The sequence below is a fragment of the Dreissena polymorpha genome, chromosome 8 (genome assembly GCF_020536995.1).
Source record: "Dreissena polymorpha isolate Duluth1 chromosome 8, UMN_Dpol_1.0, whole genome shotgun sequence".
In the NCBI taxonomy this organism is placed as follows: Eukaryota; Metazoa; Mollusca; class Bivalvia; order Myida; family Dreissenidae; genus Dreissena; species Dreissena polymorpha.
The window spans coordinates 22339402-22354109 of record NC_068362.1 but is presented as its reverse complement, the minus strand read 5'-3'; the positions used below and the strand labels follow the sequence as shown (position 1 = coordinate 22354109).

General features: G+C 37.2%; 1 protein-coding gene across 1 annotated transcript; it reads left to right on the top strand.

The window, feature by feature from the left end:
• Positions 1 to 5336: 5336 nt before the first annotated feature.
• On the top strand, positions 5337 to 13336 carry LOC127840374 (potassium voltage-gated channel subfamily C member 2-like). The gene is made up of 3 exons (XM_052368785.1): positions 5337 to 5456; positions 6152 to 6337; positions 13169 to 13336. Exons 1-3 carry the CDS (start codon positions 5337 to 5339, stop codon positions 13334 to 13336), a joined length of 474 nt encoding a protein of 157 aa, XP_052224745.1.
• Positions 13337 to 14708: the final 1372 nt, after the last annotated feature.

The window sequence follows — 14708 nt, the reverse complement described above, 5'->3', positions numbered from 1 at the left end:
ACACGTTTGTTGTCATAAGATGCATTTTATACATATATTATTGTATTGTTATGATGAAAATACTTTGTCAATTTCATAGTGTATGTAAGGAAAGAAACAAGAAATTCCATGTAAGAGTTTTAATCAAACAAGTTGGAATGCAAATGACCCAGTGCTCTGTAATAGCTTACACACACGTACCTAGCAAGAGTCCATATTGGATCTAATGAGGACAACTTGCTTACAGTGAGCTTTTCTGATTACATTTTGCCGATTGCTAATCATTGTTCCTGCATTGTCCGTTGTTAAAATGTACATTGTTAACACTCAAGAGAATATAGGTGTTTCCAATATTCACGAAACATTGAAAGAAATCGGTCTTAAAGACAATTGGGTTAATTAAAAAAACTGCGTTCAAAAACTAGATTGCTTTGTCAAATTAAATAAATTGTTTCTGAACGTTTCAGAAGTAACATGTTTACACAATCCTCACGAAACTTGATCAGAACGCCTTTTCTAATGGTATATCTGCTGAGTTTGAAAACGGTTCAGGTCTACTAAAAAAGAAAAGACATTTTCCTTATGCGGGCGTTATGAAACTTTGTGAACAATCTAGAAGTCAAATGTTTTGCCAAATCATAATGAAACTATCACAACAATTGCGCTCATAATATTTCAACTTAATTTGTAATTGCTTCAGTCTGTGCCAAAAGATGATTTAAGGTGAAAGTAGTTTAGGAAGGGATAATATAGAAGTCATTCTTGTTGATCGTTCGGCTCGTCCGAAGTTTAAAAAAAAAGAAATAATACCCTGGGTTGAAAAGTGGCCTCTCCCTGAGTGTTTTTTGCTTTATATGTTTGGAGCAAACACTTTGTCTTCTCTTAACCCATTTATGCCTAGTGCACTCTCCCATCCTTCTAACTTGGATCAATTTATTTAAAAAAAATAGGGATGTCTACTATATTTATTTCTATATTTATAATATTTCTTACAGAAATTTCTTTAAGCAAACAGCGCAGATCCTGATGAGACGCCGCATCATGCGGCGTCTCATCTGGGTCTACGCTGTTTGCCAATGCCTTTTTTCTAGACGCTATGCATGAATGGGTTTAACCGACATATGAAATAAAGTTATCACAGCAACGCTACCGATATCTGGTTGCCGTCCACGAAGGAGAGCCTCCATTGTTTGGTTGCCGTCCACGGAGGAGAGCCTCCATATATTGGTTGCCGTCCACGGAGGAGAGCCTCCATTGTTTGGTTGCCGTCCACGGAAGAGAGCTTCCATTGTTTGGTTGCCGTCCACGGAAGAGAGCCCCCATTGTTTTGTTGCCGTCCACGAAGGAGAGCCTCCATTGTTTGGTTGCCGTCCACGGAGGAGAGCCTCCATTGTTTGGTTGCCGTCCACGGAGGAGAGCCTCCATTGTTTGGTTGCCGTCCACGGAGGAGAGCCTCCATTGTTTGGTTGCCGTCCACGGAGGAGAGCCTCCATTGTTTGGTTGCCGTCCACGAAGGAGAGCCTCCATTGTTTGGTTGCCGTCCACGGAGGAGAGCCTCCATTGTTTGGTTGCCGTCCACGGAGGAGAGCCCCCATTGTTTAGTTGCCGTCCACGGAAGAGAGCCTCCATTGTTTGGTTGCCGTCCACGGAGGAGAGCCTCCATTGTTTGGTTGCCGTCCACGGAGGAGAGCCCCCATTGTTTGGTTGCCGTCCACGGAGGAGAGCCTCCATTGTTTGGTTGCCGTCCACGGAAGAGAGCTTCCATTGTTTGGTTGCCGTCCACGAAGGAGAGCCCCCATTGTTTGGCTGCCGTCCACGGAGGAGAGCCTCCACTGTTTGGTTGCCGTCCACGGAAGAGAGCTTCCATTGTTTGGTTGCCGTCCACGGAGGAGAGCCTCCATTGTTTGGTTGCCGTCCACGGAGGAGAGCCTCCATGGTTTTTTGTTGTTCCAGAGTGGTCTTTGACATGTTGAACGGTTTGTATGTACGTCGCATTCGTCATCGGACTTCTAGACGCTATATGGTAATTATTGTTAGTTTCCGCGAAAGGAACAAAACGGTCACAAACGGGCTTATATTTAACTTGCCTGTGTGGCATCGCGTCGTTGTTTGCGCACCATCGTGTGTACTGTCTTTTTGGGAGTATGCAAGAGCTTTGCTATAAGTGGATTCTGCAACATTCATTGGATTGAGCTGATCAGGAATGTTATATCATCCTCTCTACTGCTTGATTTTATGGCGTGATACAGGTTTAAGTTGACAACATCGGGCCCAGGGTCATTAAACTATTACAATTCAACAAAAGCGAAACTGACTGACATTGTTGTGAGAGTGCACAGTTCCTATCTTGTTTCAACGACTATCAAAAAAGAACAATCAACATGGAGAGTGTGTAACTGACTCAAGCTACAGCAAGCTACCAATAGCAGTACATTTGAGCCGTGTTCTGAGAAAACTGGGCTTAATGCATGTGCGTAAAGTATCGTCCCATATTAGCCTGTGCAGTCCGCACAGGCTAATCAGGGACGACACTTTCCGCTTTTATGGTATATTGAGTTTCAATGAAGTCCCTCCTTACCGAAAATCAAGTTTAGGGGGAAAGTGTCGTCCCTGATTAGCCTGTGCGGACTGCACAGGCTAATCTGGGAGGACACTTTACGCACATGCATTGAGCCCAGTTTTCTCAGAACGCGTCTCATTTATTTATCAGAACCTTTTCGATCGTAAAACTAAATGAGTTGTTGCAAGTAGCACATCATCGATGCGTAAAGTATCGTCCCATATCAGCCTGTGCAGTCCGCACAGGCTAATCAGGGACGACACTTTCCGCTTTCATGGTAAATTGAGTTTCAATGAAGTCCCTCCTTACCGAAAATCAAGTTTAGGGGGAAAGTGTCGTCCCTGATTAGCCTGTGCGGACTGCACAGGCTAATCTGGGAGGATCATTTACGCACATGCATTGAGCCCAGTTTTCTCAGAACGCGTCTCATTTATTTATCACAACCTTTTCGATCGTAAAACTAAATGAGTTGTTGCAAGTAGCACATCATCGATGCATTTGCTCAACAGAAACTGGACATAAGCAAAATTACACTACTAATGTTTTATGTTACTCTTCTCTTCTCTTTGTCGAGAATCGCTTTATTTATGACAGCAGTACTTCTTGTTTCTTTAAAGAAACGAACAGTGTTTAACTTAGTGTTTTTTTCCTGACGAGAGCATATTTTCTAAGCAATTTGTTAACCAAATTTTGAATAGGTTTTTTTAATTCTGTATTTCGCGTGAAGCTTAGGGTGATTTTTTTAATGTAGGACTGAAAAGCCTGTTATGCAGACAACTGGCATTCAACGCGACCCACAAGTGAAACTGAGTACGTCAAACGTGGCTGTCGGAGGTGCGGAAGTATTTAATTTGTCACTCGTGTAAGAATTTAAGAAATCTTGGTGTTATTATGACCAACACACTTAATTATTATTTTCAGTTTGCTTCCAAGCATGGCAGCCACATGTATTTCCATAATGTACCATTCCGCGTTAACACAGGTAGAATTAAGGTTCTTAAATTTGTCCAGTAGTAAATAGCTTTATTATACAAACGGTATCCATATTTCGCCACCAAAAGCTACTGCACGCTACAACCAATACAATAATAAAACCCGCACAGCCGCGAGCGTGTTCTATGTCGATACCAAAGTAATGCTAAATTGGTCCTTGTCGACTGTACCACTATACTAGTGTTATATTCTATATTTATTTTCAACATAAGAACTGAACAAAACATGCGAGGATTATGCAACATCTTTACGCATACACGAAATAACAGTGCTGCCCGCGCCAATCACAACCAATTGCAGTAGATTTGAAAATAGACAAGACAAGACAAGTCATATTTATTCCGACTTGCACAGTGTACATCGTTTAAACACTATAAATTTCACACAATCAAATATGTCACAGAAATAAACATAGTAAAAATATAAACATAAGCAGCATCTTCTACGGTTACGAAAATTCAAGGTAAAATACTTCTTTTAAATATGGAGGATAACTTCTGAAGTTAGGTAACAACATTAGAAATATTATTTCTTAAAATCATAGCATCTTTTACAAATTTTGCTTATTTAATTAGTTCAAATTTATTAAAAATATCGCCCCTGTTTGTTCACAGTTACTATTTGATTCTTCAGCTGTGGAAATACGTTGAGCCATTCCCAAGTTTCGCATGAAGAGACATGCGTGACTTTCGTTGTTTGTTTGCTGTTGTTGTTTTCTTCCTTTCACGGGAATGACGCTCGCATCAGATAGGCATCGTAAGTTACTTCAAGTCATTATACCAGCGAGTTGGCAGCTCTCATTGTCAACTCTATCGCTTTAATTCTTCCACTATAAACTCATTTATTTCATTGATTTTAAACCTGCATCCTAATATGCATGTATACCACTCGTCAATACATTATATTCTAAGAGATTGTGTTTCTTCCATTGCTAAAACAAAATATTCACAAGACAGCTATCCCTTTCATACTAAATAACTTTAACATTTATATACATTCATCACACAAAACCGTTATTTGTGCCGTGACAAAAAAAAAAACCCATTATCGTTTAACTATCGTAATAATGTAAATCTAAATTTAAAAAGTAAATATGACTTTCAAAACTCGTTCATTGGCTTCCACTATTTATTGGAGACCGAACGTGATTAAATATGTCTAACTATTAAATTGTCAATATCGACAAGTGAGGCTGATATGAAACCGTTTTCTGTCAAAGCGAAACGCGACTAACATAGGTGGCAGTAGTCAGCAACCGTGGTTAGTCGATCGGTTGTTTGTAACATGTTTTAATTCGTGCCTTTTCTATAATGTTTTATTGATCATGGCGTTAAAACTTTTACGTGATGTGATATATTGAAAATCATAGACTTTAAAGGAGCAGTAGACTGGTCTTAATATGCTTGAGTAAGAGAATACGTTACTAATATGGTAAAATATTAATATAGGTTTTGCAGAGGAGTGCTTTACAAGGAGAAAAGTACGAAGGTCGGCGTTGAACTATGAATCTGCACTACCACAACAAAATACCGGTTATGGTATCTATCAGAAAAGTGTGTATATATATAACCAATTTTCTGAGACACTTTTAGGATTTTAGTAAATGTAATCAGCACGGAAAAATATGTCTGAGATTTAAACATATTAGTTACAAGCCAATACAGTTGTTGGTTTGATACCATATACATTCTAACAATATATAAGATCGAATTTGAAAAACAAATACAATGTGTGTTGGAACCAAATGTCTAGAAAATTATATTATATTTGAAGACGAATGCCTCCGACAGATTGTGTAATTGACATGGAGTTTATAAAAAAGAAGCGAGCTGTTGCGACGGACGGTGAACAAGTCACGGATAACGACACTCGAATACGGATTAACGTTGGCGGCACACTTTTCGAAACATGGCGTAGTACTCTGGTGAGTATTGTTTGCTAAATAGGTATGGTTTCCATATCTATTTTTAAATATAGTTTACGCTTTTTGATTTTTGCTTCCAATACAAAGCAAGATCATGTGTTTTATTTCATTATTTCGTTGACTTAGCTTCGAAAGTAATTATTTTATAAATACCACGAATATATTTATATATAAAAGAATGCATAACTATTCATATATAATTTTATAAGATATTCGGAGTGTACATGCTAACCTGGGATGACACTTTAACGCACATGCTTTTAGTCTGATTTCCGAGAGCTTGAATATAATCATATGAGTCGTGTTCTGAGAAAACCGAGCATAATGCATGTGCGTAAAGTGTCGTCACATGTTAGTCTGTGCAGTCCGCACAGGCTAATCAAGGACGACACTTTCCGCCTAAACTTGATTTTCAGTGAAGAGGGACTTCCTTGAAACTAAAAATCCCATAAAAGCGGAAAGTGTCGTCCCTGATTAGCCTGTGCGGACTGCACAGGTTAATCTGGGACGACACTTTACGCATATGCATTAGGCCCAGTTTTCTCACAACGCGGCGCCTATTTAGAGATCCAACCGATCCTTTCACTCTCTCAAAGAAACTTAATTTCGGAACCCTTCACCCAAGGTACGTACTCACAACTTTATTAAATGACTCTGACTTTTGCCCGAGTAAAACAAACGTAACTGCTTTCCAGGAGCGGATCCCCGGAACGCGGCTGGCCTTATTGACCGTCATGGGGGAGGCGGATAGCACATGGGACCGCCAAAGAAAGGAGTTCTTCTTTGACAGACACCCCGGGGTCTTCCAGATGGTCATGCATTATTACAGGACAGAGGAGCTTCACACCGACCAGAACTTCTGTGGAAACATAATTCAGGGGGTATGCTATTACATGTCGTATATGTATATATTTATATATAGGTGAATGACATTAAAAGTGTTGTTTAATTTATTCATTTAGGTGATACGTTTTAACGTGTTTGAATTATTGTAAAAAAAGGGTTGTCATTGGTAATTCGATATGAGCCGTGCTCTGTGACAACGGGGTTTAATACAGGCGTGTAAAGCGTCGTCCCAGATTTGCAAGTTCAGTCCGCACAGGCTATTCAGGGACGACTCTTTCCGCTTTTATGCTATTCTCTGTTTAAAGAAAGTCTCTTGTTTGCAAAAATATTGTTTAAGCGGAAAGTGTTGTCCCTAATCGGCCTGTTCGGACTGCACAGGCTAATCTGGGACGACACTTTACGCACATGCATTAAACCCCATTATTACAGAGCACGGTTCATATATGATATTTAAATTGTCATTTTTTTTAAGAATTAATTTTGCAAGTACGATTTTTACTTGTTATGTATATAAAGTATGTTTATACGCATAAGAAAAAACTTTTATACTAGTAATTTGCAGTGATTAGTTGTATTAATGATAGAAAATAATATTATTATGATAAGTTTCAATTACAGGGTATATATGAAATTATATTTGCCAAAATTTAAATATATAAGAATTCGAAAACATGTGGATACTTGACGACCAAATGGAAAAAAATAGAACCACACGTTGCACATTGATCATGAATTTAGTATTGAGCCTGGTTTTCATCCCAAACGCCATTTTATATTGGTATTTGTTAAAACATGGTACGAAAAAGTATGTCTATCAACTAATGTATTGTTTATTTTCCACCATTACTCTCCTAAACAAACACTCTCTTCAAATTAGAATTAGAATTTAATATACCGGGTAATCACCAGAGATTTGGCCATAGATTTGATTGATTTTCGCTTACAAATGAAGGTAAATATTATTCCAATTGATACAGAGATTGAATTGCTATAATTGACTTGACGAGTTTATCGACTCTATGAATCAATTGTTTCTGTGTTTCAAGCACCTGGATGTAGAAATTTAGGGACGCAAAACAACCGGTGGCGTAAATTGATTAAAATAAAACCAGAGTAGTTATTAAACCATTTATGCATAGCGTCTAGAAAAAAGCATTGGCAAACAGCGTAGACCCAGATGAGACGCCGCATGATGCGGCGTCTCATCTGGGTCTGCGCTGTTTGCTTAAAGGAATTTCTGTAAGAAATATTCTAAATATAGATATAAATATGCTAGACATCCTAATTTTGGAAATAAATTGATCCATTTTTCAAGGATGGGAGAGTCCACTAGGCACAAATGGGTTATTTATTATAAATAGAAATCCCACTGTCAATAAATTTTGTAACATTTCCAATCAAATAAATGAGTCGAAATTTAAACGCAATATTAAATTGAGAATTTATATCGAGTTCCTTTAGGTCATAATTATATTCTAGCAACATATGATTTGAGAATACAAAAATTATTATATATATTCGTTTGTATCGAAATAATGTAAGATTACATTATTTGTATTTAATGTGTAATTATTTCGTTAAGGGCCACATACATACGTGTTGTGTCAACCTTTTATTGGTAACATAAGTCGATCATAATGGGAAAACAATATATCCAAGTGTCGTCCATGATTATCCTGTGAAGCCCACACAGGCTAGTCTGGGACAACACGTTCCGCTCAAACTTTAGAAGACACTTCCTTTTGAACGAAAAATTCCATAAAAGTGGAATGTGTCGTCCCTGATTAACCCATATATGCCTAGGGTCTAGAAAAAAGGCCTTTGCAAACAGCGTAGACCCAGATGAGACGCCGCATGATGCGGCGTCTCATCTGGGTCTACGCTGTTTGCTTAAATGAATTTCTGTAAGTAATATTCTAAATATAGAAATAAATATACTAGACATCCCTAATTTTGAAAATAAATTGATCCAATTTAAAAGGATGGGAGAATTCACTAGGCATAAATGGGTTAAGCTTTGCGGACACATGCTTATCTGGGTCGACAATATACTCAAATGCATTAAGCAAAGTTATCATAGAACGCGGATCAAACGATCGACAATTTTAGAGTCATTTAAACGTTTTTTAACAGTTTGCCATTAATGTTTTGCTCGTTGCATGGGTTTTATGGTACCACCCACCTTGGAAAAGAAAATTCAACGCTTTCAGAATGAACAACCTTGGTAACAGGAAGAACATTAAATAAGGCGTCAATTTCTTCCCAAGCTTGAAATGGTTGATTGGCTGACACGATAAATGTCCGGAAAATAATATGATCATTATGTAACTCCACTGGCTTCATATATCCTCTCGCATTGAATCCATTCAAAGAGAAACTTTGTAAAGGACCATTAATCTGTCATGGGATTTTCTGTAAAAAAAATAAAATACCTTCTTAGAAAGGTGTAGTAGGTGTGGGTTGAATGAAAATTTCACAATCTAACCTTTTGAACATGCACAGACATAATATTGCATTTCCTTGTAATTACAATGCAGTAACAATGTAATAAAGAAATGCTTCTTATTACGCCTTACCCCCCCCCCCCCCCCCCCCCCCCACGCCTTACCCCCCCCTCCCTAAAAAAAAAGCGTGCACGCATAAGCCATGTACAATATTGTTCACAAACAAATAATAATACGTAAAGGAAGTACATATTAAATATATCAAATAACAATTGCGCTTTAACTCATGTAAGTAATAGGCCAGAGAGAAAACACGGAGAAACTGTTTGTTTTAACATTATTATTTAAACCGCATAATTTCGTTTTTGTGTATTGAATTAATAACGAGTAACTCGATTTCTGTGTAAGCGCTTTGCCTGACGTGACGTCACAATGTTTTTTTCGCGCGTGATGTTTACCATATTAAATATTTTAACACAAAATACTCGAAAACTAGATATTTTAGAAACATTTCAACGAATGTTGTTAATGTGACAGGATAAATAAAATAATAGGTTGGTGACGTAGATGGAGAATGGTTATCTGGCTCGTCGGAGGATCTTATCGGGTGAGCCAAATTCCTCCGACTTGCCAGATAACCATTCTCCATTCACGTCACCAACCTATTATTCTCTATATATACACCCTAACCGAAAGTAGTACAGCATTGAGATGAAAGTGAACATTTAAATTCCCGACCTATAACACGCTACAATAAACACCGTGCGCGAAAAGAAAATAATCGCCCTAAGCGTGAAACGGTTCTGAATGTGACCTTGGTAAAATCAATGGCGATGCAATATTGGCAATGTCCCAGACCAGTCGTGCATTAACGGGCATTGTCAACTATCGACATAGGAACCCTTCAGCGCGTTTATTTCCGGTTGCATCGTTTGAAATTTCTTGGTACCTAATAAACAGATATAAAGTGAATTTATTAGATGATTAGGTTGATCGATAAATTAAGACTTGATGAATCTGTATGCGTGTGTTTTTCTTCGAAATACAATGTACACACACTTTGCTTGAAAAAGGCGACAGAGTATTCTTGCAAAAGCGTACCGGAAAGTCTATGTAATTTGCGTGGAATATCCTGTTTCCAATCTCAATCAATCGCTTTCCACCTATTGCAGATATTTTCCAAGATATAGTGTTCATTAAATATACATTTAATTGAAATGTTATTTGGTCGTTAACAGAATATTGCGTAGTAAAGATTGTTAATCTAAGTCTTAATTTTCAATGATCGTAACGTATGTTTATTTTTGCCAGTCTCTGTTAACGTAAGGTTAATTATTTCAAATTAAATTTTGCAACCACATGACCTCAATTACTTCAGTTAAATCAACACATAAAATGCAGACTCGCTTCCATACATATTTCCGACTGTAAGTAATATTTATTTTTTGATAATATAAACTTCTGGAGGATGGAGTATTTTATTGATACAATGGGGAATTTTTCTGCGTCAAAGGTGGCGTTACATGTATTTTGGATTATGAATAACTATATCCGAGACTGTGATGCTGATCGCGGACATTCGTTTAAGAGAGAAGATGCAATCTGGTAGTCTTGTAATGCCCCCGAACCAGCGGTTCTGGAGGTATATTAAAATCGCACCGTCCGTCCGTTAGTTAGTTAATCCGTCTGTCCGTTCGGATTAGTTTCCGCTCATTAAGTCAAGCAATTCTCATCAGATCTTCGCCAAACTTCATGAAAATGTATAAGGCAATAACATCTAGGTCAAATTCGATAGTCGGCCAAATTGAACCAGACACTCCTGAGTTACGGCCATTGAATCATCGTAAAATTGGGTTTTCTCTTTTCCGCTGAATTACTCGAGCAAATGTCACAGGATCTTTGCCACACTTCATGAAAATGTGTAAAGCAATAACATCTAGGTCAATTTCGATAATCGGCCAAATTGACCCAGACACTCCTGAGTTACGATCCTTGAATCATCGAAAAATTGCGTTTTTTCCGTTTCCGCTCAATAGCTCCAGCAATTGTGATTGTATCTTCACAATACTTCATAAACATGCGAAAGGCAATAACATCTAGATCAAGTTAGATAATCGGCCAAATTGACCCAGACACTCTTGAGTTACGAACCTTGAATCATCGAAAAATTGCGTTTTTTCCTCGTTTCCGCTCAATAACTCCAGAAATTATTGTCATTGTATCTTCACATAATTTTATGAAAATGAATGTGAAAGGCAATAACATCTAGGTCAAGTTTGATAATCAGCAAAATTGACCCAGACGCTTCTGAGTTATGCCCCTTGAATCATCGAACAAATGCGTTTTTTTTCTCGTTTCCGCTCATTAACTCGAGCAAATGTCATATGATCTTCGCCACTTTTCATGAAAATGTGTAAGGTCATAAGATCTTGGTCCAGTTCGAATATCAGCCAAATTTACCCAGTCACTTCTAAGTTACGGCCCTTGTATCATCAAACAATTGCGTTTCCACACAATTACTAAAGTAATTGTCATTTGATCGTCACCAAACTTCATGAAAATGTGTTAGGCGATAAGATCTACGTCAAGTTACATAATCAGCCAAATTGACTCAGACACTCCTGAGTTACGGCCCTTGAATCATCGAAAACTGAGTTTTTTTGTCGTTTCCGCTCATTTGTAATGGTACTGATATCATAAATAACTGACAAATATCCTGTTTCAACCTTATATTTCCATCAAAGCATCTTCCAATCAGAGCATCTTCGGAGGCATGTGTCATCCTTCGTCGACAGCTCTTGTATAAAATTGCTATAATTTATCTGAAATGACATATTTTCAATAGACAAACATACTAAACTAGTCAGTTGGTTGTCAAAACATTTCATGTATGTGTTACAAGAGCGTAAATAAAAAACACTAACCATTCGGTGTCATTGATTGAAACAAAGTAACTCATTTAGACTTGTGCTTTAATTAGTTAAACGAAGCATAGCAGATAGAGTTTTTTTGCTATGCTGTAAATATGAAAATAGTTATTTGCAAGAGAAAGCAGTTAATGCATTGGTGAAACATAAATATAAAAACATCAAAGTAATTAGTTATTATATAACGAAGGCGGAAGTATCTCTCTTACTACTATACTACTGCATAAAGAGTATTTTATTGCCCGCAAAACTTGAAACCTCTTAGTATGAAATTCCAAGAATGCGGAAAAATCTTTCTTTCTTGTATACTTACTGCATAAAGAATCATCTATTAACCGCCAAAACTTGATACCTCTTATGAGGGAAAGTCCAGAAACGGTCAGAATGATAATACGGTCTTCCAATAAAATATTTCCATAATAATTAACATAAGTAAAAGCGTAATAACTTAAGCCCTGATAGAAAGATATATAGATAGATGGATAGATAGATAGATAGATAGATAGATAGATAGATAGATAGATAGATAGATAGATAGATAGATAGATAGATAGATAGATAGATAGATAGATAGATAGATAGATAGATAGATAGAGTAAAAGATAGATAGATAGATAGATAGATAGATAGATAGATAGATAGATAGATAGATAGATAGATAGATAGATAGATAGGATAGATGATAGATAGATAGATAGATAGATAGATAGATAGATAGATAGATAGATAGATAGCTAGATAGATAGATAGATAGATAGATAGATAGATAGATAGATAGATAGATAGATATAGATAGATAGATAGATAGATAGATAGATAGATAGATAGATAGATAGATAGATAGATAGATAGATAGATAGATAGATAGATAGATAGATAGATAGATAGTGTAAAATCGTTGAACTGGTCCTCATAAACCGGTTCAGGAAGATACTACGAAGATTCTAGATTGAAGGCGTTAAGAAATCTAGTCACTTTATACAGGCATACTAGTGTTAACCTGGTCTGTTCGACTATTTTTATAAAAGAGTAAGATTTGGCTCATGTCATTGTATTATCCAGACTTTGATTCCCATAGTTGTTTACATAATGATATTTAAAATATGATTCACGTCTGCCTCCGGAGATGTTTAATCCCAGCAGACGATAACATTGATGCTGGTCACAATTTAGTTCACGAGACTTCGCTTCGTGGTTGTCTTTTTCTGAAATATATTTGAGACGTGCTCTGTGAAAAAGGGGCTTAATGTATGTGCGTAAAGTGCCGTCCCAGATTAGCATGTGCAGTCCGCACAGGCTAATCAAAGACGACACATTCCGCTTTCATTATAGTTTTCGTTTCAAGAAAGTATCTTCTTAACAAAAATCCAGTTTAGGCAGAAATTGTCGGAATTGAAAGTGCACAGGCTAATCTGGGACGACACTTTACGCACATATATTAAACCCCTTTTCACAGAGCGCGGGTCATTTAACATCTGTTTAATCTCTGTCCTAGGAGCTGATTTTCTGGGGCCTCACTGAGCTGGACATCGAGCCGTGTTGCTGGGGCCACTACAGCAAGTACAAGGAGCACAAGAAACCCTGGCCGCCCTGGATGACAACTCACACAACAGAACGACGAAGAGGCGTGGCAAGAAAAACTCACGGGATTCAAGAGGTTTAAAACACCGTGTCTGGCAGTTCATGGAGGAGCCGTCAATGTCACGTGGTGCAAAGGTGAGTGATACGATAGGTGATGTGATGGGGTGCAAAGTAGCTCGGTAGGGTGAAATAATGTTTCAGGTGATACACAAGTGGGTGATACAGATGATCTAGTGCTGCACAAGTTGTTGATACAGCAGGAAACGTGGTGATACGGAGAGTGAAACTGGCACTCATATGGAACATATAATTGGGCAATAGAATTGGGGGTCATGTTGAAATGGTGGACGAATCAATAGATGGATGACACGTTATCCAATGTGATTCAATTGTGGTTAAATCAGGGACTCACTTAGCGCTTAGTTCAGTTTAGTGATTCAGGCTATACAACGACGTCTAGGAACTTCCAACAGGACTATCTTGAAATAGTGTGCTTATCGAATATAACATTTGTACCATACTTGAACCAAAATGTTTGTTAGTTAACTAGTAAGAAAGTTGAGTTACTATAATATATTTTAGGTGTACCGCATATGGCTAAATATGTTTATAGCTGTGCTATCTACGCTCGCTTATATTGCCCATTAAAGCTCAGAATTTTAGAAATATAACATCAGTTAACACCATTGAAGAAAGATAATTATCCAGAACATTTTATAAATAACTATATGAAGAGTGCTATGTTCTTAGTAAAGTAAAAATCGATACATTTAGTTGATTGTTTGAGATTAATTTCATATTGAAATTTTTAACAAGCAATTTAATGTGCATTTCTATTTACAATCGCATGTATATTATATATTTTAGACTTTGAAACACACTACGATACTATTAATATGGTCGGATATAAACGAAACACTAAACTAATTTTTACAAAATGGTTATGCATGCAATTTAAATAGCTTAGTTACTTAGTTATTAATTAGTCAGTGGTTTGTGACCAACATAGGAAAACCAATGGTAAAATCGATTGGATATGGCAGGCGAAATAATATCTAATGAATTGTCAGTTAAGCGGTGACTCCATAATTGATGTTAAAATCAATCAGACGCCGTATCCTGTAGTAACATATTTATATAATAAATACCCAGCATCCGCGGGAGCATAATCACGGAACAACGGCTCTGATTTGATTAAATATTTTATTAGAATGCAACAGGCCATAAAGATCTAACCTGAACATAACTGGTCTGAGCAGGTAGCGTAAAATTGGTTTCGTATTTAACCATTTATGCCTAGTGGAATCTCCCCTTTCTAAATTGGATCAATTTATTTCCAAAAATAGGGATGTCTAGTATATGTATTTCTTTATTTAGAATATTTCTTACAGAATTCCTTATAAGAAAAACAGCGCAGACCCAGATGAGACGCGCATCATGCGGCGTCTCATCTG

What these genes read in the sequence shown, in the direction of transcription:
- LOC127840374 (XM_052368785.1), top strand. Translation starts at nt 5,337, where the DNA reads ATGGAGTTTATAAAAAAGAAGCGAGCTGTTGCGACGGACGGTGAACAA. An exon ending in AAACATGGCGTAGTACTCTG is followed by an intron (nt 5,457 to 6,151) that starts GTGAGTATTGTT and finishes ACTGCTTTCCAG; the next exon opens with GAGCGGATCCCCGGAACGCG. An exon ending in GTGGAAACATAATTCAGGGG is followed by an intron (nt 6,338 to 13,168) that starts GTATGCTATTAC and finishes TCTCTGTCCTAG; the next exon opens with GAGCTGATTTTCTGGGGCCT.